The sequence below is a fragment of the Heteronotia binoei genome, chromosome 7, assembly GCF_032191835.1.
Source record: "Heteronotia binoei isolate CCM8104 ecotype False Entrance Well chromosome 7, APGP_CSIRO_Hbin_v1, whole genome shotgun sequence".
Taxonomy (NCBI): domain Eukaryota; kingdom Metazoa; phylum Chordata; class Lepidosauria; order Squamata; family Gekkonidae; genus Heteronotia; species Heteronotia binoei.
In genome coordinates, this window is record NC_083229.1 from 27,815,565 (window position 1) to 27,842,406 (window position 26,842).

The window sequence follows — 26,842 nt, forward strand, 5'->3', positions numbered from 1 at the left end:
GAAAACATCCGTTCAGGATGAATATCTTCAGCATTGAAGACAGATGAGAAGAATTCATTTAGCTTCTCTGCAATTGCTATATCTTTCTTTCGTACTCCTTTAATTCCATTGTCCTCCAATGGTCCAACTGTTTCCGGAGCCAATTTCCTGCTCCTAATGTATTTAAAGAATTTATTATTGTTGGTCTGTATGCTTTTAGCCATATGTTCCTCAAAATCCTTTTTTGCATCCCTAATTGCCTGCTTGCATTTCCGTTGTGTGAGTTTGTGTTGTTGTTTTTTGTTTGCCTTCTTTGAGTAAGCCTTCCAGTTCTGAAAGAAGCCTTTTTCATTCTAACAGTTTCCTTCACGCTGCTTATTAGCTATGCTGGCAACATCTTACACTTTGTATTACCTGTCCTGACCTGTGGTATACGTTCTAACTGAGCCTCTAGAATTGAGGTTCTGAGGAACTCCCAAGCGTTTTTTAAGATTTTACCAGGCTCCTCATTTTAGAGAAGTTTCCTCTTTTGAAGTCAAATATACCTAGTTGGAGTTCTCTGGCACTTTCCCACATACATGTAAATTAAATTTCATGCCATTGTGATCACTGTTCAACCACCTCCACATTTCACACTAGGCCCTGGGCAGCACCACTGAGGAATAAGGGGTTGCTTCCTCTTTGATTGGTCCCATGACCAACTGTCCCAGGGAATAGTCATTTAGAGTATCCAGAAATTTTTCCTCTTTGGTGTGACTGGAACATGCATTTGTCCAGTCAATATGAGGGTTGTTAAAATCTCCCATTATTACACACCCTTTCCTTTGGATGCCATTCCTGCTTTCATTTTTCATGTCAAGATCACTCTGAGCATTTTGACTTAGGTGGCCGATAGCATGTCTCCAAGTATTCAATTACTTTTGGGGCCTAGTGCTGTGATCCGCAGTTGCAGTGTACATCAAGGAATATAATATCTCTGCATCAGCTGTGATTGGATCATTCACTCATTTCCAGTATGGGAAGGTAGCAGAACTGCGGAGGTTGCCTGTTTTCACCTTTGCATGAAACACTACTCTAAGCTTGCCACAGATTCCAGTTGGGGAGACGCATCCTTTCTGAGATAGGCTTCTCTGAGGATAATAGTTCTTACAAACTAGGGGGAGGGCCTGTGGCTCAGTGGTAGAGCATCTGCTTGGCATGCAGAAGGCCCCGAATCCAGTCCCCTGTGTCCGGAGCGAAAAGGATGAGGTGGTAAGTATGTGAGAGACACTGGAGAGCCCATGCCAGTCTGAGTAGACAGTACTCTTGACAAATCAATGGTTCAGTTCAGTTTAAGGCAGCTTCATGTGTTCAAACGCAATCTCTCGCCCCCTTCCAGATGTAAAAGCCATGTCTCCAGTTTCACAGTGCGTGTTGTCTAGGTCAGATATGTGGCAGCACCCTCTAAGCACTGCAGAGTTTTCAGTTGAGATTCAGAGAATGACACTGCCTGAACCAAATGCAAAGAGAACTGGTTTCCCTGAAATCTTCATTTATTGCGATCAGAAAACTCCTTTCCATGCGGTGTTTTCCATTTGGGAAGCGGCACTTGGGTCTTTTGCCGTCGGTTTTGACTTGCATTCATTTTTCATGATTAAAATAGTATTGATGCCTCTTATTTTGAGTGCTCGGTTAATTTGTCACAGAAGATAACCGACTCTGCTGGCCATAAAATTTTCTTTATTGCCAATACATTTAAAGACTTCTGATTAACTTTTATGGAGGTCATTTTATTGAATTTCATGCCTGCAAATGCTGTGCTGAGGAAAGGTGGGCTGCTTCTGATTTCCATGGGCGTATTAAAACGCTTATCTGGGAAGGCAGCTCTTACAATTCCTTATACCTGTAGACCCAAAGTGGGGTTGAAGGCGAGAGTATAGATATAAAAAGGCATTTCTCAGTCACAATGTGTGTTTGGATAATTAAATGGATATATATACAAGGAAGGTTAGTATCCATGCAAGGTTACTATTAACTGCTCTGCTGAAGATAAACTCGGGCGCTGGGCTTTTTGCAGGCGTGTGGTGGGAAACACATGTAACATTTATAGAAATGAGAAAAGATAGTACCATAAATTGCCACCAGTGTTAGGATGTGCATGTGCGTTGCACAGACAACAGAGGGGCTGCTTTTTGAAAAAATGCAGTTGGTGTGGAATGCAGAAGCCGCATTGCAGACGCATGTCCGAAGACATTGTGCTGGCCACCAGTGTGTTTTTGGGCCTCACTCAAGGTGCTGAGTTTGCTCTTTAAAGCCCTGAATGACCTGGGACCAGGACTGCCCGCTTCCTTGCGTCCTCACTGATCAGCTAATGTCTTCGCCAAAGGTGCTGCCACCCCGTAGTGCTTGAGCCAGGTTGAGATAAGGACCAGAGGCTTTTGCTGTGGCATCTCAGTTGTGGACTGCCCTTCCTCTTAGGTGACCATCTGGGGCTGCATCTGAGGAGCTTCCAGTGGCAGGTGAAAAAACGTTTGTTTGCCAGAAGTTTTTGCTAAGCAATTGATTTGTTTTTTATTGTTAGTCACAAGAGCTTTTTTTGAGCAGGAACGCAGTTTGGGCTGGCTTGGCACCAGAGGTGTGGCCTAATATGCAAATGAGTTCTTGCTGGGCTTTTTCTATAAAAAGCCTTGTGTGAAACAACGGTGACACCAGGGGGTGTGGCCTAATATGCAAATGACTTCCTGCTGGGCTTTTTGTTAGTTGCTATTTTCATAATTTTATCAATTAGTTACTTCAGTTATATTTTAGCTGTTCTTTTTCTGCTGCTGGGCCTGTTTTATTTTTTGTTGTTTAGTTATGTTATATGTCCCATGGCGTAGAGTGTTAAAGCTGCAGTACTGCAGTCCTAAGGTCTGCTCACGACCTGAGTTCGATCCCCAGCGGAAGCTGGGTTTTCAGGTAGCCAGTTCAAGGTTGACTCAGCCTTCCATCCTTCCGAGGTCGGTAAAATGAGTACCCAGTTTGCTGGGGTGAAAATGTAGATGACTGGGGAAGGCAATGGTAAACCTCCCCGTAAAAAGTCTGCCATGAAAACGTTGTGAAAGCAACGTCACCCCAGAGTCGGAAACGACTGGTGCTTGCACAGGGGACCTTTCCTTTCCTATGTTATATGGGTTGGTGTAGTGGTTAAGCGTGCGGACTCTTATCTGGGAGAACCGGGTTTGATTCCTCACTCTTCCAGTTGCACCTGCTGGAATGGCCTTGGGTCAGCCATAGCTTGAAAGGGCATCTGCTGTAAAAAGCTCTCTCAGCCCCACCCACCTCACAGGGTATTTGTTGTGTGTGGGGGGAGAGAAGGTAAAGGAGATTGTGACCACTCTGAGATTCAGAGTATAGGGTGGGATATAAATTCAATATCATCATAATCATCTTGACAAGTTTGTGTTAATTTTGGTTTCATTTGTTTTAGCTTGCCTTTTTAAAGTGCTGCTTTAAGATCATTTGTGCTACCTACTTGGAGGTGGGGTTTTGAGATCGCTGTGAATTTTGTTTTGAGCTCCATCCCAAGAATCGCTGAGCTGATAGGTGAGACAGCCTTTAAGCAAAAGGAGCATTTAACTTTGAGAGATAAAACTCAGTAATTGTTTCCCATGAGTCTTCTTGAAGCTGGAAGGATGTTAACACGATTATTGATTGTGTACTCCAGTGAAGTTAAGTCTGGTAAGTTCTTTTCCTTGTGAGCGGCCACACTAGGGACCAGACATGAGGCATGCTACGTGAAATGACTGACAGTCACAAGCGAAGACTTTTGATGGATTTCCACTCACCCCAAAAGCCGCTGGTAAAGACTGAGAGACCCTCCAGAGCAGAATCTGACTGTCGTCGTGAGATACCGTCCTGCCTTACGGGTTGAGAAAAGCATCGGTCTTCACTTAGTGGACCAGCAGGGCACATGGCATTATGTCTAGAAGGGAAGATTGGTCAGTGCTGTAAATTCTCTAGATTCCGGGAACCTGTTCTGTGCCTGATAAGTGCTGTCAAGTCGCTTCGGCAACCCTGTGAATGAATGGCCTCCCAAATGTCCTATCCTTAACAGCCTCGCTCAGGTCTTGCAAGCTGAAGGCCGTGGCAGCCTTGATTGAGTCCATCCATCTTGTGTGGAGTCTTATTCTTTTCCTGCTGCCTTCAACTATTCCTGCATTATTTCCCAGTGTCTCTTGTCTTCTCATATTGTGACCAAAATATGATAGCCTCAGTTTAGTCATTTTAGCTTCTAGGGAGAGGTCGAGCTTTATTTGATCCAGATCCCACTTATTTGTCTTTTTGACGGTCTTGTAGTATCTGTACAACTCTCCTCCAGCACCACATCTCAAATTAATCCGGTTTCTTCCTGTTAGCTTTCTTCATTGCCCTGACTGCCTATTCTAAGTAAATTAAATATACTCATATTTACCTGTAACCTATCATGCCTCTAATAGTAAAGTTTTTAAAATAGCTCAACACTTTTTGAACTAGAATCAAAGGGAGTGTGATCGAGATAAGTGATAGGCTGTAAAGAAGTCATATCATAGTTGCCTTAGGAAAGGGGTGTTGAAGTCATTTGTTATGAGAGCCAGATCTGACATAAATGAGACTTCGTTGGGCTGGGCCATGTGCATCATGGAATGTAATGCCAGGTAGCAGAGATATAAACTTTATAAAGGACACAGACAAACACAATTAAATATATATATATTTTAAAAACGTAAAGCATGCTTATAACAGTATCACTCGGTCTTAAAGGTGCTTTCTTTGTATCTCTCCCATGCAATGCAGGAAACTGGGCAAAGGCTCTTTCCTTCCTTCCCCAGGGGACCGGGGGGGGGGAGAAGAGCTTCAGCCAATAGAAGGAAGAGAGGCTTGGCTCAGTAGTTCAGCAGTGCAATTGAGAGAGTCTGGCAAAACAAGCTATCCCTCCCTCCCCAAGGGAGGAGCTTCAACCAATGGAGAAAATAGAGGCTGTGCTCTGTAGCTCCTGTGCAGTTGAGCAAGCCTGGCAAAGCAAGCTGCGATGCACCAGGAAGCAAGAGAGAGGAAGAAGGAAGCAGACAGCAAGCAGTTGCTTGGGGACCTGATAGGAGCCCTCCAGGGGCCTGATTCGGCCCCCAGGCCACATGTTTGACACCCCTGCCCTAGAAAGTGCATACGTTGCTAACCAAGAGACCTGAAGCTCTTCCATTGATCCTCTTCTGAAGCCTTAACCAGATATTGCCCACAGTATCCCTAGCCGTTGTGAGGTTTAAAAACGGAAAGATTCTCAAGTTAAAACATTTGTGCCAGATAACCATGTTTTTGCTTTTGAGTGCAATGTGTTTACAGTCTTGTTTTGCAGATTGATGTCTACCTTGCGGTAGCTGCTAATGTACTTTTGTGCTCTTTAGAAAACTGATGCATGACAGTCAAAGCCTTTGTTGCTCTCACGATAGATCAGCGAATAGGCTTAGAAAACTGGTTTTGAAGGTCAGAGTTATTTACCCGGCACCTATTTTGAGAAGGTGGACGAGCCTAGAAGGAAGCTTGAAACAGAGTTCTTCTGTTCTCTTGGAAGGCTTTAACATGCAGGTGGAGGAACAGCAAAGGATTGTGTGTACGCCTGAGTGTTTGCACTTCGCAGGAAATGAACTTTGCAGATTGGATTATTCTGGTCTGGGAGACATCTTTGTGTCTGGTTTTTGGCGGCCTCGACTAAAAGTCGTTTCTAGAGCGAAGTCCTGGTTTGCATTCAGAACTCACTGTTTCTAAATCCTGGTGCTTCTGTTCCTGTGCACTGAGATCTTCTTTTTCTGGATGGGGAGTGATTCATTCTGAAGTTTTAAATACTGTAAGGCAGATTGTGAGCTTACATTTCTGGATGGGGAGCGAATCATTCTAAACTTTAAGTACTGCAAGACAGTTCCTTCTAGGAACGCTTGTCAGTGTTTGCATCATTGAGGAAGAGATCCTGGACTCTATTGTTCGAAGGTCTGTGGTGATCCTGGTGCACCGTTTCCAGCTGGATAACCCCAAAATCTTTAAAAGTAATGATTTGAGGTAATAGGCCCCACATTGGGTGGTTAGTGTGTGTGTTTTTGTAGGAATGTAAGCAGAAGCCAGCTGCCAGATCGGTTGATATAGGAGGCGTACAGGTGGAAACGAAGGTAACTTGCAATAAATCAGTGAGACCAGGTGGCATTGATCCAAGCTAATAAGGAACAAAAGAAGTAAAAGTAGCTGAATTGCAAACAATGTGTAATTTATTACTGCGTGAGCCACTGTGCCAGAACCCTGAAAAATGGTAGCTTGTATTGTAATCTCCCGAGAAGAAATGTGCTAAGAAAAATAGACCGGGTAACCCTTAATTTGACTTGAGGGAAAACACAGATAATTTTACAAAACCAAAATATGTTAAAGTCTAATGTAAAAAAAGCATACCAGAGCAAACCGGTGAAACAGTTTTTGCAGATCCTGTTAGAGGTTTTTAAAGAGATTTGGAAACGAGAGGGCATTCCAAAATAAGTTGGGATTAAAAAGGGTTGGGGGGGAGAGAGACAGGTTTCCAGTTCTCAGTTTGGCCACACTACTTAGCAAATTAATTGGGGAGCCTGTGAGGTTCTGCTTCCCATCAGGCATGAAGAACGTGTGTTCCCTCTTGGCAAAACGCTTAAAAACAAAGCAAGAGGGGGAAATGACATTATGCGCTGTTGTTTCTAATTGGCTGTCTTGTACAGCCTATTTGCACATTGTCCCAGTATCAAAAAACCCCCCCACAATAGCCCGACTCTCCAGCTCCGAGGAATTCAGCTTCCACTGCTTGTTAGACGTCCCGTGTAATACTTATTTTTGTTCTGTTTCCCAGGGCATGTCTACGGTACAGTCAATCCTGTTTAATAGTCAGTCTCTTTCCCCAGGAACTGTAGCCTTTTGTGAGGGGCTAATGATCTCTAACGGAGAAGTCCAAGCACCTTGCCAAACACCTTATAATGCCCCAAGATTCTTTGGGAGAAAAGCCATTGCTCTTTAAATGGTCCAAAGCAGTTTAGCTTGTAATCTCTGATTAGGGGTGTTGGGTCCATAGAATGTGCATTAATCCTGTAGCAGTGAATGGGTTGAAGGACACTGGAGGATGGCTCGTATGCTTTCCAAACCCAACAATCCTCTGTTTGCAGCAGCTCAGTGAGATCATGTTTCCTGATGTATGCATGCATAGTTGTGCGAGAGCTCAGCCATTTCCCCCCGGAGCCTCAATCCAGCAATAGATGAGAGGGTGTAGGTCAGTAGTAGTAGAAGAAATTGGACTTATACCCTGCCCTTCACTCAGTCTTAGTGGCTTACAATTTCCTTTCCCTTCTCCTCCCCATAACTGACACCTTGTGAGGTAGATGGGGCTGAGAAGAGCTCTTTTGAGAACTGCTCTTGAGAAAGTAGCTCTGAGAGAACTGTGACTCACCCGAGGTTACCCAGCTGGCTGCTGGTGGAGGAGTGGGGAATCAAACCCAGCTCTCCCAGATTAGAAGTCTGCACCCTTAACCACTACACCAGACTGGCTCTCAGAGTGTCTGCTTTGCATGTAGTAAGTACCTGGTTCAATCCCTGGCATGTCACTTAAAAAAAATAGTCAGGTGATTTATTTATTTCATTGATAATGTGCCTGTCTCACTGAGACTCAAGGTGGATTCTGAAATATAAAAAAACAATTCAGTCCAGTAGCATAAGACATCCAATAAATGAGGGGTCCCCAGCCCCCGGGCCGTGGATCAGTACCGGTCCGTGGCCTTTTAGCAACGGGACTGTGAGTTGTATAATTGGTTCATTATATATTACAATGTAATAATAATAATAAGACAACGACATTGGATTTATATCCTGCCCTCCACTCTGAATCTTAGAGTGGCTCCCCCACAACAGACACCCTGTGAGGAGGGTGGGGCTGAGAGAGCTCTCCCCAGAAGTTGCTCTTTCAAGGACAATTCTGCAAGAGCTGTGGCTGACCCAGCAGCTGCAAGTGGAGGAGTGAGAAATCAAACCCAGTTCTCCCAGATAAGAGTCTACACACTTAACCACCACACCAAAATACAGTGCACAATTGTATCATCCTGAAACCATGCCCCTCCACCTGGTCCATGGAAAAATTGTCTTCCACAAAACCAGTCCCTGGTGCCAAAAAGGTTGGGGACCACTGCAATAAACAATGCAGTCAGACAAGGACTGCAGAGCTGGAAAAGACTGTGAACAAGCAAACCAGCCGAAGGCACGGCATGCCGTAATGGAGATGGTGGGTTACAGTGGTAGAAGACAACACTGTAAAAGTAAGGTGATATGTGCAATAAGACTACAGTCCTATTCTCTTATAAAGCAACTTCTTGAGCTGTTCCATTGTGGTACAGTCTTTATAAGAATGCTCTCCTGAAGACCTGTTTTGTTGTGAAAAACCTCTGCCTTGGAACCCTGGAGAGCTCCTGCCAGTCAGAATAGACAATACTGTTCTCAACAGACCAGTGGTCTATGTAATAGAGTTTCATACATATATATTCAAGCCACACACACACACACACACACACACACACTTTTAAAGAAGAAGATACTGGATTTATACCCCGCCCTTTACTCTGAATCTCAGAGCAGTTTACAATCTTCTTTATCTTCCTCCCCCACGACAGACACCCTGTGAGGTAGGTGAGGCTGAGAGAGCTCTCACAGCAGCTGCCCTTTCAAGGACAGCTCTGTGAGAGCTATGCCTGACCGAAGGCCATTCCAGCAGCTGCAAGTGGAGGAGTGAGGAATCAAACCCAGTTCTCCCAGATAGAGTCTGTGCACTTAACTGCTACACCAGACTGGCTCTCAAAGAGGTGAGTGTTGTGGGAGTCAGACATATGACTGTACACACCCATGGCGAGGGTTCCTTATTCTCTGTGTGTGTGTTTAGGAAGGCAATGCACAAATATAATGCCTCATTATTTTTATGGGAACACTGTTGTAATGACTATAAACTTTTCTCAAGACTTCATTTTTTTTAACTAAGAAAAAAAAGACTTGTTCTGGAGGGCAACTATCAACTAATTGTTGTTTTTATTGCCTGCATAACTACATCACATTCCAATAAACCAGAGATTAGACTCCTGCCGCAGACCACTGTCCAGTCTAAAAACCCAGAAGATGTGATATGCACAGCATGTCTGTTTGTGCACCCATCGTCCCATGCTTCAATGCTAAATGTTAGTGGGACATGTACGTTTTTAAGGCGCTTTGTATTTCCCCTTGCAAGTTTTGCCTGCACGTGTAGGATTTTCTTCCTTCGTATAAGCGTGTACATATTCATCGGTCGATCATCTGAGGAAGTGAGCTGTGACTCTCTGAAGCTCATATTGAAATAAATGATGCTAGCTTCAAGGTGCCACTGGACTTTCGTTGACGTGTTACAGCGTGTGCCTGACAACACCGCATTCAGTCACTGGTATCTCTGGTACTCCCAAGAGATAGACAGTTGCAAAGCTATAACATGGTCTGAGCTCTTAAACGAACACCGACAATGTTGGGTAACTTGCCATAGAATTAGTAATTTCAAAAGGCGACTGTATGAAAGTGCACATTTTAATCTTATACCTATTGCATTGCTACTAAAGTTTATTCCTTGAACCTCACCCCCTATTTTTGTAAGCTGGTCAATCAAACTTGCTGACTTTCGACTAATAATAATAATTAAAAAGACTTTGTAAAAAAGGGATCCTTCTATCATCATTTCTGTCTTAAGTGCTTGAAAATGGGAGAAGATGGAATATTTTGTATTTCCTGTGTGTTTTAATTATATGTTTTTGTTTCATCAGAGGAGCAATCTTTTGCAAGAGTTTGAAAATGCAAGTTTATTTCCTTCCTTGTGTATTTTTTAAGCTTCTTCTTATAGCACTACAGGGTCTTTTTAATGTTGCAAAATTCCCACTGGTCTGTCACTGCTAACTTTTGAGTTACACGCCTTGTTATAGCCTTATAGTGAAAATTAAAAACGCAGCAGTGAGTTGTTAAACTCTAAACTGTTCTCTCAAAAGAGCACATAACACTTCCTTAAGAAATAACTTGGATTGGTTTGTATTAACTTGGCAACACTGTTTGGTTTACAAGATTATTTCAAATGTGCAAATTACTTACAATGATGATGGGGAAAGTGTTTTGTTTCCTTATCCACTTTCTGAAATTTTGTGTGTGGGACTCAATATGCTAAATTTAAAGCTCGTCTCTAATAGATTTGAGTAGAACATGCAGTATTGTACATGATACCTTACTTTTTAAGTTAAAATGTCTAAACATAAAAGAAACAAACATAAAATGAAGAGTTTTTAAAATTATATTCCATATGTGAATTTATTTTTGCCCGATTTGATGGGAGGAACCTTAAAGGAGGTGTTGGTGGGTTTTTTTCCTTATTTTTTTGTGTTTCTGCACAAATCTTACAGCTGTAGTCCAGAAAAATTAAATTGAGTAGCAGCTGTAAACCCATCTTTCACCAGTCATTTTATATAGGTAGCATCTTGTTTTGGTTCTCATATAAAGTGCAGTGAGGGTGGAGGAAATCAGAATTCAACATATACTAGATTTAAATGTTTACATATAAATAAAAGAACACAAGTATCTTTTGTAGTATCAACGGCTATCTTGAAGATTTGCTATGCTTATAATGTTTTAATTAAATCAAACTGTTGGTGTTTCTCAAATCCATGACAAATTCTGTTCAGAGACATGGTAATTCAAGGAAATTTAGTTAGCTAAAAAGAATATTGTGCTAAAGTTAGCTACTCATAAAGTACACTGAAAATTTAATCCACAATTTTACTTTGAAAGGGTTTCCTCTTCAGTATATGCAGCGATAATATTACAAGCATCGAATACAATTTTGAAGTCTGCTTAGAAGATGTCTGTGGTCTTGTTCATGTACTGCTGGAAGAACTGTCTGGTTTGAGGCCATACTGCACAGACATTGATAACAGTTGTAAGGACCAGGAGGTGGTTTTAGAAGTACGGAGACATATTCAAGTCTCACTTAACTCATCTGCATGACTGCCTTGAAATGGTTGTACTTTTATTTCTTAAATCGGGTCTTTGAGGCTAAATGACAGATGGAGAGTTACGGAATTGCATGGAAATGCATGGGGACGAACCTCCTAAAAATACCAAATAAGCTATATTGGTGGGGTTGTTTGTACCTTCAAGGAGTCATTTGATCCCCCCCTGCGACCCCGGTGCATTATTACTGACTGATCAGAGGCCACTGAAAATGTTTTTGAGTTGTTACAAAAGTCTGCCTGTAGTGGTAGATTCATAGTGACCTGTTGACAGTTATCAAAGCGATGCTGTAGTCTTGGTGTAGCCATTAAGAGCAGTGAATTCTAATCTGGAGAACTGGGTTTGATTCTCCACTTTTTCACATGCAGCCGTTGGGTGACCTTGGGTCAGTCACAGTTCTCTCAGAGCTCTCTCAGCCCCACCTACCTCACAGGGCATCTGTTGTGGGGAGAAGAAGGGAAGGAGATTATAAGTGACTCTAAGTGAAGTGTGGGGTATAAATTCCTCCTCCTCCTGCTGATTTTTTCTTTAAAATCTGCAACTCTCTTGCCATTGTGCTAGTACTTGTTGGCTGCTTTACTATTTATTAATGGCATTTGACGCTTTGCTCCTGTCCTTCATAATTCCTGCACCAGTCAGCATAATGGATTTTTGCCATTCTGGTGGAGAGCTGTCTCTTAAACATAAATGAGTTTCCTTCTTGTTATGCTTTGTCTTCTGTTGCACAAAATACTATTTGAACAAAAGCTATTTGTGGTACACTTAGTGCAGTTTGAGGGTGTTGTTTTATTCCCCTCCCTAATCAACTTTGTAGGCTAGCCTGATCTCATCAGATCTCAGAAGCTAAGTAGGGTTGACCTTGGCTGGTATTTGGATGGGAGACCTCCAGGGAATACCAGGGTTGTAACATGGGAAACAGGCAATGGCAAACCACCTCTGAACATCTCTTGTCTTGAAAACCCTATAGGGTGGCCATAAGTCAACGACTTGATGGTACTTTCCACCACCAATTAACTTTGTAAACAGCCATTACTTGCGCAGCATTTTAAAATGTCTGCATTTCTCTCTGTCCTGTTGGCACTTCAGAGCCAGTTTGGTGTAGTGGTTAAGCACGTGGGCTTGTATCTGGAAGAACCGGGTTTGATTCCCCACTCCTCCACTTGCACCTGCTGGAATGGCCTTGGGTCAGTCATAGCTTTTGTAGGAGTTGTCCTTGAAAGGGCAGCTGCTGTAAGAGCTCTCTCAGCCCCACCCACCTCACAGGGTGTCTGTTGTGGGGGATGCGGGAAGGTAAAGGAGACTGTGACAGCTCTGAGACTGAGATTCAGAGTATACTATCTCCACACACAGATGCAACTTCTCCAAAATATCAAGTCAGGCTAACACATCTTGATTGAGATGCATAAGACAAAGAAGACATGGGGGGGGTAGTATTGACCTGTCCACTAATGATCCATGACAATCCCATCTCTATTGAATATGATGAATTGTACTTATTTTTATCACATTTGTGTCCCGTCCTTCCTCCAAGGTTAGGTTGGCCTGTACTGGGTCATTATGTTCTAGTATCACAATAACCCCTCTAATTTGGCTAGGTTTTATGTCTCCATGGATTAGCTAGGTTTCCAGCCTAGATCTCAAAAGCTCCATTGCAACTCTGTTTATTGTGTTCCATTGGCTGTGTGGATGGGGAAGAGTTATGTAGTAATGTGGGACAATACATAGCGGTGGCCAGATTTTCAGAACTGTTGGCTGCTTACTCCAACACGTAGACTGGTACAAAATTCTGGCCTACCTGTACCTGTCTGCATTATATCTGGCTTGGCATATCCTTTGTTCCCTTTGGATTGTATCCAAAGAAGCCCATGCATGAGCAATAGGCCCTTCTGCTAACACAAAATGTGTGTGTTTGCTATGAATTTCACTTTTCAGTTACAGCCTCCCATTCAGTACCTGCCACTGTCACTCAGTGCTCAGGTATAGCTTGGGGTTGGAGTGATTTGGGAAAGTTTGTTCTTGGATCCATCCTGTGTCCTGGCAACAAAGCTTGGACATAAAAAACCCCCTCTACAGTTATCTTTTTGTTGTTGTTGTTTTGCTCTAAATGTTTGAGCAGGGAGTAAAAGGGCATTGTAGATGGTTTCCTGTGTTTTAACTATGGTATCATCCAGCCGTCAATCTGTTTTTACCTATTCGGTCATTTCACTGTATATAAAGATACCTTTTAGAGCCCTGTGACACAGAGTGGTAAAGCTGCAGTACTGCAGTCGGAGCCCTCTGCTCACTACTTGGGTTTGATCCCAGCGGAAGCTGGTTCAGGTAGCTGGCTGCAGGTTGACTCAGCCTCCCATCCTTCCGAGGTCGGTAAAATGAGTACCCAGCTTGCTGGGGGGAAAGTGTAGATGACTGGGGAAGGCAATGGCAAACCACTCCGTAAAAAGTCTGCTGTGAAAACGTGAAAGCAACATCACCCCAGAGTCGAAAACGACTGGTGCTTGCACAGGGGACTGACTACCTTTACCTATTTTGCCTTTTTAAAGATATCTTTTAACAGGGCTTTTTTTGTAGCAGGAACTCCTTTGCATATTAAGCTACACACCCCTGATGTAGCCAATCCTCCAGGAGCTTACAGTAGGCCCTGTACTAAGAGCCCTGCAAGCTCTTGGTGGATTTGCTACATCAGGGGTGTGTGGCTTAATATGCAAAGGAGTTCCTGCAAAAAAAAAAAGCCCTGCCTTTTAATTTAAAAAGAAATCTTGCCACAGTCAGTAGGCTTCAGTAAAAGCAACTTGCACAGCATTAAGTGGAATCTTCGCAACACATGGCAAAAGCAGCTACTCAGAAGAACTCCGCTGGACAGCAAGGAGTAGCTCCAATGGTAGTGGAGAACTTCTCTTGCTCTCTCCTCACAGAGGAGGAGGAAGTCCTAAAATGTCCTTTGCTCTTAGTTATTTTGATACTGCCTCAGTCTTGCACTGTGATTCCTGTTGTTTCATTTCCTCTAGTTCCTCAGCAAATCATTTCGCTGAATAGGTTCTGATCTCAAACCTGAAACATCAGATGTGTGTGGTGGACAGGAGAGAATCCACACACAGGAGGTAAAAAGGGGTTCTCATCCTAGAACTAGATGATGGTTCTGGCTCTCTTGTTATATACACATTGGGTGCTGCTGCTGCGTGCTTGTCAGATGTCTAAACTGTGAAAATCAAAGGGATGGGGTTTTTTTTCATCCAGGGTGGTCCTCGCATGCTTGTCTTGATGGGCCTGTTTCAAAATTAATCAAAGGCCCAATAACAGCAATAACAACAAAAATTAAAACCCCCAACATTCTTTTTTGAGAGCTGTATTTAAAATGTAAATTTTAATGAAAGCAAAATTAAAGTTGGATGAGCTCTCCGTTCTGAACGCTGCAGACTGTTTCACTCCTTATAACATTTTCTTAATTATAGATCTATATTTAACATGACTCAGTTTTTTACTTATTTAACAATGGGAAGGATCACACTTAGCACACAAGCGCTGCCTTCATTTGTCCTCTGGAAATAGTTAACAATAATTTAATTAGCCGTTTTGGAAATTTGTGCGCAAAGATTATAGTAGACTGTATTAATTATCCCTATTCTTTGTCTGGATGCCGTTTATGTGGGCAAAAAAGGCTTTACCACACATTGTCGTTTCTTTTGTAAACATCATTGTTTAAGGCAAATAATGCATTCCAGTTAGAGGAGAGATTCAGCCATTGGAGAAAAGAGTCTGGTATTGTCAGGTTCTAAGACAATCAAATTAGCACCTTTTATTTACATGCACATTGTAACGTGTCAAAGCAGCAATGATACTAATAAACATGCTTGCTGAAGAAAGGCGGACAACCTTGACCTCTGGTCTGTTTTCCCAAAAAAATGCTACTGAGTGGCTGGACCCGAGAAGGGATTCTATCTCAGCATACCCATGGTAGCCTGTGGCAATTCACTGCTGTCCAGCTCAGTTCGTCTCAGGCTCATAAGGACAAATAAATGAGGAAAGAGCTGTAAAACATTACAACCTAGAAGTTTTGTAGAATTGTTGATTGGCCTAGAGCCGCAATAAACTGACTGACTGACTGACTGAATTAGGAAAGTGCTTAATACCGATAGGTGAATGCACGAATACCATTAGCCTCTCTGTTGTTTCATGACTTAAAAATTTTGTATCGAGCTTCCATTCCTGATTGCCTGGAGAGAATTTTCGCGCTCTACCGGCGAGCAGCCCATTACTGGTGTGACTTACTGGTTTGAACAATCTTGCTCTTTGTGCTTGTCTGATGTTCAGTTGATAACATTGGTGCCGTCTATGAAAATTAGCTTATAACCCTGTCTTGTGGCAGCTAAATATCTCCCAAATTAATCACAATTCCTCAGCATCATTAGAGGTGTCCTGCATTAACTCTTAAACTGGACACCAGCACACCAGACCATTTTGCTTGGCCCCCAGGGCCAGATCTCCACCCATGCAAATGGAGCATGACCACGCTGGGTGTGGGAGAAGGCACCAGACATGGCTCTTATGCATCAATGTCTCTCAAATCTTCACTACCATCAGTTAAGTCCAAAACAAATCTCTGAGGTGGTGGCAGCCCTCCTTATAGCTTTGCTCCAAGTGTGCCTGGCGAAGTACAGTCTTAGAATCATAGAGTTGGAAGGGACCCCCAGGGCCATCTAGTCAAACCCCCTGCACAATGCAGGAAATTCACAAAAGCCTCCCCTTACATTTACAGGATCTGCATTGCTGTCGAATAGCCATCTAGCCTCTGTTTAAAAACCTCCAAGGAAGGAGAGCCCACCACCTCCCGAGGAAGCCTGTTCCACTGAGGAACCGCTCTCACTGTCAGGAAGTTCTTCCTAATGTTGAGCCGGAAACTCTTTTGATTTAATTTCAACCCATTGGTTCTGATCCAATTTTCTGGGGCCACAAAAAAACAATTCTTCATCGTCCTCTATATGACAGCCCTTCAAGTACTTGAAGATGGTGATCATATCACCTCTCAGCTGCCTGTTCTCCACCCTCTCCATTTTTTTTGTTTGCTGCCACATCACATCATCTGTTCTTACTTCCTTAGCTCTGCTACATCAACAGGTAGATGTTGCTTTTGGGGGGGGGGGACTTGGGCCAAAAAGGCTGCCTACCCCCTCTCCCCCAAACACTTGGTAAGTAGCAAGTCTGGAAGCCTACTCCATGTTGCCTCCCCTCTAGCTGCCATATTTCAGAGAGGTTATTAAAGAACACTGGTCTAAAGTTGGACTGGTGGTTCTGTTTGCTGCTGCCACCATTTTGTGTTTCTTTGCACAGGGAGTGATTGTAATGTGGAATTTGTAGCCAGGGGATGTAGTGATGGTCACGGGAATAAACAGCTTTAAAAGGGGATTAGATAGATTCATGGAGGATAAGCCTATCAGTGGCTACTACCCATAGTGACTGAGGGGAACCTCCACATTCAGGGGCACTAATCCTCTGAATCCCAGAGCCAGAAGGCAACATCAGGGGAAGGTCTCGGCCTCTCTGCGCTGTTGTTGGCCATCCAGAGGAACTGGTTGGCCACTGTGTGAGACAGGATGCTGGACTAGATGGACTGTTGGTCTGATCCAGCAAGGCTCTCCTTATGTTCTTAATCACTTGTACCTCATTAAGAGTCCTCCCCCCCACCCCTAAATAGTCCTTGCTAGAGGAGATGTTGCATACATGATAAAAGGAAGTACTTCTTCACCCAAAGGGTGATTAAAATGTGGAATTCACTGCCACAAGAGGTGGTGGCGGCCATAAGTATAGCCACCTTCAAGAGGGGTTTAGATAAAAATATGGAGCACAGGTCCATCAGTGGCTATTAGCCACAGCGTATGTGTGTATATAAACTTTTTTTGCCACTGTGTGACACAGAGTGTTGGACTTGATGGGCCGTTGGCCTGATCCAACATGGCTTCTCTTATGTTCTTATACTTGGCAGAAGGTGGTTGCTGAGAAGAGAACCTTTCTAGGTTCTTGAAAATTGTGGCATTTGGTAGATGAGCATTGGGAAGAATTATCTTAAAGGAAGGCCTGTATCAAAGTTTGGTGGGTTCTAAGACAAGTGCTATGTTGCTCAGAACAAAAGCTTAGCAACATGGGTAGGACTCTAGCCAATTCTGAGAACTCAAAGATGCATTAGTAGCTTAGCTTTTGAGCTGTGAAGATGGATGTCTCTGGGTCCATATCTCTCCTCTGTTCTAATTGAGACAACCTAAAGTGCAGGCCGTTCTCTCTCTCATCCTCAAAACCGTTCTGTAACATGAGGATAATATTGACCCACTGAATGCTGCAGAGCATATGAAGAGTGGTCAGAAAAATGCTTCATAAACGCAACCTGCTTTTGCACAATGTGGGCTGTTCTGTAGTTACGGGAGAACATCAGCAGTTGTCGTGTGTGTAATGCTGAGCACAGTGTGTAATAACGTAAGGATCCCCTGCTAGCCAGTCTTGTTCGTTGCCCAGGCAAAGACAACAGTCAACCTGGGAACGCACATTGTTAGGCCAGATCTGGAGAAATAACAGACTGCCGGAGTGGGGGTGGGAGGGGGACAGGCAAAGAGGTGGGATTCTGGATAGAGCCACACTGGGGCCTAAGAGTACACTGCTGCACAACAACAAGAGGGATCAATAGCTGCAGCAGCAAATGGGTGGTGGGGGGGAAACCCAGCAGCTGTCTAGGAAAAAGCATTTGTCCTTTATTCACTTAGAGCAAGACTCTTTCTCAAAGGAAGCTGCCTTTTAGAATCGTGTAAGGCCTGTTGGATTTGCTCACCCTCTTTCGATACAGAAGGCCAAAAAGAAGTTAAAAGAATAACGACAAACCAAAATGCGTCTGGAATAAAATGTTCCTTCTCAATAAGCCGTGCAGCTCTTTACTGTGTCCTGCTTGTGTGTAATAGTGCAGCCTCAGGCGTGACCTTCTGGGTTCCCAATCTGAGAGGTCCCTGCGGAACCCAGCAGGTACAGCATAAGGTTGCTGGATCCACACGTATCTCTTCTGCTAACAGCAGTGATTCCCTGCAACATCACCACAGCAGGCGTCTCTACGGAAGTTCCCTTGATCCAGAGGGAACGGTCACCATTAGAGGAGCCAGATCTGCAGGATCCAGCCCGTGGTTAATCAGGGCCACTGTTCAGAAGCAGCGGGACTATTCCGGAAGCTTCTCTTAAAGTACATTTTCCCTTCTTTCCCCTTCCCAGTCCAATATCAGATGGAGATGATGCGGAGCCTCCGCCATGTCAACATCGACCATCTTCACGTCGGCTGGTACCAGTCCACCTATTATGGCTCTTTTGTCACCCGTGCCCTCCTGGACTCCCAGTTCAGCTACCAACATGCCATTGAGGAGTCTGTCGTTCTCATTTACGGTCAGTACACTGCTTCCTGTATTCCTCCCTCCCTCCCTCCCTCTCCCACCCCAATATTATTACGGCTATTTTTGTCTTCCATCTCGCTCGCCTGCAAGAGCAAGCCTGGCAGGCCTTCTCCAAGTAAATACCAATCCCTGTGTCTGCAAGCAGCCTCAGCAGCAGTGAAGTCTAGACAGGGTTTCCTTCTCTCTGTTTATTTTTCTTGCTATCAGAGCCCTGATGTGTACGTTTTGGAATGCCAGAGTAGCTGCTTCATTTTTATTCCTCCGGCTTCCCCTCCCTCGTGGAAAGGGGCTGGTGGAACTCGACCAGATGTCTTAACAAACCCTGCTTGCTAGAGCGTCTGGCTCGGTACGTGACTGACCAATCATCACGCAGCTTGCCAAGTCTCCCCCCCCCTCCCTTTTTTATGCATCTGACAGAAGCGTACAAAACCTGGCCTGTTTCGTAGCACAAAGATTTTTTTCTTTTCTGCCGATATATATATTTTAATGGCGTTTCCTCAAGCTCTCCAGACCAGATGTTCTGCGCTGTATCAGAACCGTAGGCAATTTAACAGCTTTATAGCCTCCCCGCCCCCCCAATGAACACTCACAGTTTAGCCATATCTGGCAGGCTCGCGTATAGTTTCCAGCTGAGAAGTAAATGTAACGTCCTGAGTATCTGTCAGAAAAAATACTAATGAATACGATCAATCTTATGAGCTGCCCCAAAATTGTTTCAGTATGTTAACAATTGGATTACAGTAAAGAACAAGTTGTTAAAGTATACTTATACTGGCTGGAAACATTGCATCATCTGATCCTGATGAATTTTCCACTTGTTTCGGGTCTATTTTGGTTTTCATTTTATCACTGATTGCTAAAGGTTTTACTGTGTTGAGTTTTAGACAGGACAAACGGTAATGTTAAAAAAGAGAGAGAGAGAGAGAGCGCGCGTTGCTGTTGGCGAGCTTAATTCAACAGTTATCTTTGCTACAAATGTTAAATTTCCTTGTCTTTGAGATTAGGTAGTTGTTTTTTTCTGTTCGGAAAATTTTCTGTTCTAAGAGTAGCACGACAGTTTGAAACATGGTTCCCCCCCCCCCCCCTCGTGACGGTGATGATAATAACGCAACTGGAACCATTTATATTAACATCGTTCTGATAGAATACCAGAAGCTTGGGAAGTCAGAGAGCAGCACCCAGAAGAGGTCTGTTTGTGATGCTGTTTCGAAGAAGGCTTTAGTTCTCATTAAAGAGAAAAGCCTGCGCCTGTGGGCCGTGCCTCATTTGGGGCTGCGTGTGGAGGAACACCACACAGATCACAATAAAAACTGTGAAGCTAGGTTGAGATGGTGCTTGTAGTGTTAAACAACAGCAAGGGATCCTGTTACAGCCTTGAATTTTCGCTTCTGGTCATGTGGAGAAGTGGAAGTTCGTATATGCTAATATATACAGAAGCTGATATATGCAAACTGCATAAAGCTACACATTATTGTTGGCCTGTCTTCGTTAGAAAATAAAACTTTGGCTAGAAAATAAAAATCTTCTGTTCAATACTCACTCTAAGCCATCGGGTGCCAAACTCATTTGTTATGAGGGACGGATCTGACATAAATGAGACCTTGTTGGGCCAAGCCATGTCAAGCTGGGCCTTGTGCATACCTATTTAAGATTAGGTAGCAGAAATATAAACTTTATAAAGGACACAGACAAACACAAAGATTTTTTTTTTAAAAAAATCCTTAAAACATTAGCATTCATTGGTCTTAAAGGTGCTTTCTTTGTATCTCTCCCATGGGATCCAGGGAACTGGGCAAAGGAGGCTCTGGCTCTTTCCTTCCTTCCCCAGGGGACCAGGAGGGGGAGGAGCCTCAGCCAGTAGAAGGAAGAGACGCTTGGTTCAGTAGCTCTGCTGTACAATTGAGAGAGCCTGGCAAAAGCAAGCTCTCTCCCCCCCCCCTTCCTCCCCAGGAGAGCAGCCTCAGCCAATGGAGAAAATAGATACTTTGCTCTGTAGCTCCTGTGCAGTTGAGCAAGACTGGCAAAGCATGCTGTTATGCAGAAGGAAGCAAGAGAGCGGGAAAAGGAAGCAGATGACAGCCAGTTGATTGGGGGCCTGATAGGAGATCTCTGAGGGCCTGATTTGGCCCTTGGGCTGCATGTTTGACACCTGCTCTAAGCCATGGAGTCTTGTAAGCAAAAATTCAACTTTGTGAGTGACTGGCGTTAACATTGTGAGCTACTGCATAAATTAGCTTGCTCTGGGGCCATTTTTCCTGAACTAAGACAAACATGTGAGCTGAAGGATAAAAAACTGTGAGCTAGCTCACACTAACTCAGCTTAGAGGGAACATTGCTTCTGCCCCCCCTCCCCCCAATTCCAGCCCTGACTTTACATAATTTTTGTCCCGCTTCTGAAATATTAGAACTTGAGGGCATCCAGTGAAGCAGATGGACAGTAGGCTCTGGACATGCAAAATGGAAATGCTACTTTACACAGAGAGTGACTAAAATGTGGAATTCACTGCCAGAGCATGTAGTGACGGCCACAGGAATAAACAGCTTTAAAAGGGGATTCTCTCAAAGCCTATCAGTGTCTACTAGCCATGGTGGTGACTGAGGGGAACCTCCCCATTCAGAGGAACTAAGCCAGGAGGCAACATCAAGGGAAGACCTTTGCCTCTATGCCTTGCTGTTAGCCCTCCAGAGGAACTGACTGGCCACTGTGTGAGACAGAATGCTGGACTAGACGGACCACTGGTCTGATCCAGCAGGGCTCTTTTATTAATGTTCTTATAATAAGGTATTCAGCAGCCCTCCTGCTGACGGCGCTTGGCATGAATATCGTATTATACCAAATCTGCTAGCTTCCATCGAATTCTAGTTTGCTTCTAGACCTGTTTCAGGATGCTTTTAAAACCTTGTACAGCCTTGCTTCAGCATATGAGATCCATCCCTTCTATACAGTTTTCCCAGTGCCTTCCATCAAAGCCTTGATCCAGGTCCTACCACCAGGGGAGAGGGTGTTAGACCCATTCCTGTGCGGTTCTGTCTCAGGCAAGTCACCATATCAATATCCTTGTTGATTTTTCAGATGCCAAGTCACTTTTTTTTTTTGCCAGAATCTTCAGCTGCAAGGTCATAAGAAAAGCCCTGCTGGATCAAACCAGTGGTCCACCTAGTCCAGCACCCTGTTTCTTATAATGGCCAACAAGTTGTTGCTGAGTTGTTGTTTTTTTTAAACCTCTTGATATTTGGGCAGACAGGCTTTGTGTGTCTGTTTTTGTGACTTTCTGTTGTTTGGGCATTTATCTTTAATGGATGTTGTGCGGCTTTGAGCCTCGGAAAAGCAGGTTATGCATTTTAAAGGAATACATTTGTGTGCAGCTATTTGTCTGAGTCGCTTTTGCGTTAAATGATGATTGCAAAGGGGCAGCCGTGTCAGTCTGCTGTAGCAAAAATGAAACACCGGTCCCGCAGCAAACACTTATTCCATTATTCTGGCTTGAGCTCATGCTGGAATAAATGTCGTTAGTCTTTAAGGTGCCACTGGACTTCTGTTTTGTTATATTAAATGACAACCTTTTACAAAAGTTGAAAAATGCTCAGTCTGAAGTGCATGGGTAAATGTTTATAAGCAATATTTTTTGTGTGTACTTTCTTCCTGTACTTTCTCAGATCCTATAAAAACTGCCCAAGGATACCTTTCGCTAAAAGCATACAGACTGACACCTAAACTGATGGATGTTTGCAAAGAGAAAGACTTCTCCCCGGAAGCGTAAGTGGGAGGAGACATTTGGGAATTTGGGTGGCAGTAAGAGGAAACCAGAGTTGTTGTTTTTTTTTGTTATGAGGCTGTGCCTAAGCCTGACTTAGGGTTACTGTTATGTATGGCTCCCTCCCCTCCAGCTGCAGATATTAGATTCCTCCACAGGTGATGGGCTCAGGGAGTTCCATTTCCTTTTGATCTGAAGAATGCTGTGGACTCTGTCGCTCCAGGCGTAAGGCAAGTGTATGTGGCATTTGGCGACTGTAGTGAGGATTAGGTGAGATCAAGTCAAACAGCTGACTGGATCCAACCCAATTTTCTTTAGATTGTCTTCCCATCCCAGCACCCTGTCCCCCATGTGAAGGGTAAACCTTTTTGAAACACGAAATACATGGAAGTATACTGATCGGTGCCAGCTGGGGGCACAAGAGATCCTGGGTGTGTTTATAAGGATTCTCTGGATTGTGCTAAACATAGTAGCTGTTCAGCTTATATAAAGAGAGAGAGGATAAACTAAAGAAGAGCTATTTTACTTTTAGAGACATCTCCTCCCATTTGTGCATGCACACGCACACATGCGCACACACACGCACACACACACAGCGTGCCAACTTGTGTTCCAACATTTGAAAGAATTTTTAAGGAAACCAAATTACTGCTTTGCTGCTCAACATCTAAATACAGTCTTTTCCCACGTTCAAATACAAAGTGGCGCTTCTTACAGCCTTGAAGATGGAACCGGCACTTTGTTCTCCAGTCTGTGAAACAAATATTTACACAACACCCTGCCCACCTCCAAACCCAGCAGACTCACTGTTCCTTTCTTAGTCTGAGGGTTCGCTAGGATTTTTCTTTCTCTCTTTTTTTTTTAAAGAAAAAAAAATAGCGTAAGCAAAAACTGATCACTTCAGTTGGAGGAGACTGTTTCCTTTAAGATCTTCCCCGCCCCAAACCTTTGTCTTCTCTCTTAAGGCTAGATATTAAGCCTGATTTTAAAAACAATGTTGACTGGTGACAGGACGCTTCCTCCATGAGACTTTTCACTCACACGACATCTGTCTTAAAACAGTAGCTGCTTTGGACAGGTAGCAGTCTGGTTTAAGCGAGACACTGTGTGAGTGAAAAGTCCTGCAGGGAACTGCTTTTTCTCTTGCCACTGTCACATTTTAAATCAAGTCTGAGCCATATCTTCAGATGGAATTTTGTTGAGGAAAAGATGGGGTAAAAGATCTGTGTTGGTTTGCTCATTTTAGCTGGTTGCCATCCTGTGTCTAAACGGTGATGCTTAAAAGCGCATAGAATTTAAAGGGATTCCAGCATTCTCAGTTGTCTACTGCACAGCGCCGTGTATTGTGGTCTCAGTAGGGTTTCTGCTCCCAGCCAGCTGGTTTGGTGACTCTGAAATAGGAGCCCCCAGTCTTGTTGGGCCTGCAAGCACTTTTGGAATTTTGGGAAAAAGTAGTAAGTGCTGCTACAAGATGGCTGCCATGGGAAGCACAAACGAATCACAAAATAGCTGCCATGGAGGGCAGTTACAAAATGGCGGGAGGTCTCAAGCCAATTATTCTCCTATAATGGGGGGATATGTTTCCAAATGGTCCCTAATTGCATACCCAGAGGTGATGCTTTCTGGAGTCTTCTGAAGCACCTTCGCCTCCAGTGAGGCAGAGGAAAATCAGGATTGTCTCTATACTTTGGGGAAAAGATATTTTGGGGCAGAAGGAAATGGATGCCAGGAAATGTACTGGTGGATACCGTGGTGCCCATGGGTACCATGTTGGGGATCATTGACCTAGAACTTGGTGTTTCTCCTTGAGGGTATGTATCTTGAGTCCTTTGTGCTTATTCATTGACCAGCAGTGGCCAGCCTTCTTGCCAAGCATGCCATGTCTCAAGTCAGGAGTGAGTGTCACTCGAGTGGCCACCGCAGTATATTAATATATATCCTGTCTGTCTGTCGTCCATCCATCCATGTATATCTATCTATCTACTTACCTACCTATCATCTATCATCTGTCTATCATCTCCCTCCCTTTCTGCCTTAGTATGGTTTTGTCTCTCAGTTCCTAAGCTGGGAAGGAGGCAACAGTGTTATGGGATGTAGGTTATATGGAACATAAGAGTACCTCAGCATATACTTTCCAGAATCACTCACTGAGTTATTTTATTAGAATCAGTTGAAGTCTGCAGGAGATGAACAAACTCAGTGTGCTGGTTGGTTTAATGGGCCTCTCTTTGCTAGGTTAAAAAAGGCGACCATTGCCTTTGAAAGCATGTTTGAGGAAGTCCCGATCATCATCAAGAATTCCTACCTGATCAACGTTCTACTTTGGGAGCTCGAGAAGAAGTCAGCAGTGGCAGACAGGCATGAGCTGCTCAGCCTCGCAAGCAAGTAAGTGAAAATGCGGCAGTCCGCTTCCATCCCTTCCAGCTCCTTGTGGTGGGATTTGATGTGATATCTGTAAGTGTTGAAGAGAGCTGCACCTATTTGGTTGGTCTGGGAGACCAGCAGGTGGGAAGGGAGTGGGAGGAGGCAAAGTGGGAAAGGCCACAAAGTGGGAAAAAGCACAAAGAATGCTAATAAGTAACATTTTGCAACTTGTATTTGCATTTTTCATCTTGGAGAACCAGCATGGGACAGTGCTTACGGTGTTGGATTAGGTAGGATCTGGGAGACTCAGTCTCAAGTCCATACTTTTGCCATAGAAGTTTGCTGGGTGACCTTGGGCCGGTCACATTCTCTCAGTTTCAATCCTACCTGTTTCTGTGATTGTTGTGAGGATAAAACGGAGGAGAGGAGAATGATATTGCAAGCTGCTTTTTGTCCCCTTTGGAGAAAGGGTGTGTGTGTGTGTAAATATATAATTATAAGAGGATCCATCTATCCATCCATCCTTGGCACGTATAATGTCCTCAGAAAATAAAGCTAGTTGATTCAAAACTGGCCACTGGCTTCAAGATGATAATGAGTATTGCAGTGTCAAATATGAAAGGAACTGGAACATCTTGGTTCACATCGTGCCAGAACCCTCACCCCTCCACTTTTTTGCATGGGCAGCTGTGATTGTCTGCGGCAAGCATAACTCCTCCAATACCAAAGCTGTGAGCCTCAAAATAGGCTTCTAGCTTCAGGATGGTGACATAAGAGAAGCCATGTTGAATTAGGCCAATGGCCCATCCAGTCCAACACTCTGTGTCACACAGTGGCCAAAACAAAAACACAAGGTGCCATCAGGAGGTCCATCAGTGGGGCCAGAACACTGGAAGCCCTCACACTGTTGCCCCTCTCAAGCGTACTAGAAGCCTTCACACTGTTGCCCCTCCCAAGCACCAAGAATACAGAGCATCACTTGCCCCAGACAGAGAGTTCTAACAGTACACTGTGGCTAATAGCTACTGATGGACCTCTGCTCCATATGTTTATCCAATCCCCTCTTGAAGCTTGCTGTGCTCGAAGCTTGCTATGCTTGTAGCCGCCACCACCTCCTGTGGTGACAGGAGTTCCTGTGTCAAAAATGAAAGGAATTGGGCCATTTTGGCTCTGGTTGTTTCCAGAATAACCCCCCTGCTCCCTTTGCACAAGAAGTTATGGTTGACTATGGCAGGCATCACAGTTGCACAAACAAAACTGAGAGCCTCAGAACTGGCCATTGGCTTCAGGATGATTGTAGGGATTGCAATGCCAGATATGAAAGGCACATTCTGGCCCAGCCAGTTCTGTGAACCCTTTCCTCCTCTCTGCTCTTTGCCTAGGAGGCTGGCGGGGAGGCGGGCAGCCCTAGACACCCTCGGTACTCCCACCATCAGGTATCATGAGCAGGCACCCTTCTAGTAAATAAATAAATATAAAATGTCAAATGTAGGATTTCCTTGGCAGCGAGTGGTAACAGCCCCGGTGTAGATGTTGTGGCAGAGGCTTTGAAGAGAAATCACCTTCCCTCTGTGCCACAGCTGTGTTTCTCAAAGTTTGTGCTGATGTATTTTTGTCATCCTCGCTATATTTTGCTCCCTTTGGACTGCCATTAATGCTTTATATTTGCATGCCTTCCTACTACTGTACACATCTCAAGGATGCTAAAAATAAGAGTTTTGGTGCCTTTTGTTTCGAGGTTTTCTAAACCTGGCTAATTAAGTTAGCAACATGCGTGTGACAAACACACACTTACCTTTTGAGGTGGTGCCTACCATCTTTTTTTGCTGTAAAAAAAAAAAGAGGGGGGGAAATCTTGTGTAGTCTTCTTTCCTGCTCACAGCTTTCAGTCCAGGAGAACTGGTCTGCTAGATCGTAGGTTGTCCCCATATAAATTTCTGGGATGGTTCAGGGTTTTTTTAAACAGCATTTTTATTAGAATTGGGATTAAGTAATGTTTTACACTAAAAACTCAATAGCATGCAAAATCTTGGACTAGAAAGAGGCAGAGGTACACATAGAAACACACACACACACACACTGAGTTCAGTTCTTGTCAAACTGTTACTGTTAGCACGATGGGGCAAGTCTGAACAATGGACCGAGAACTGCTGAAAAACAGCTCCCGTCGTTAGCATGTGTTTCTTGCTGTCAGTGTTGACATCTGTTGAGGCTGCCCTCTCACATTCATTATGAGCTCTCTTTGCCAAGGCGACATTGGAGCACTGCAGCTTCTAACAA

General features: G+C 44.0%; 1 protein-coding gene across 1 annotated transcript in view; it reads left to right on the plus strand.

Moving 5' to 3' along the window:
- The window catches only part of EIF3H (eukaryotic translation initiation factor 3 subunit H), an 87,485-nt gene that overhangs the window by 49,644 nt on the left and 10,999 nt on the right, over positions 1–26,842 (plus strand). Inside the window, exons 3-5 of the mRNA XM_060243291.1 lie at positions 18,268–18,435; positions 22,101–22,200; positions 24,434–24,583. Of these exons, the coding sequence (XP_060099274.1) occupies positions 18,268–18,435; positions 22,101–22,200; positions 24,434–24,583 (418 nt within the window). The remainder of the gene's footprint in view (positions 1–18,267; positions 18,436–22,100; positions 22,201–24,433; positions 24,584–26,842) is intronic.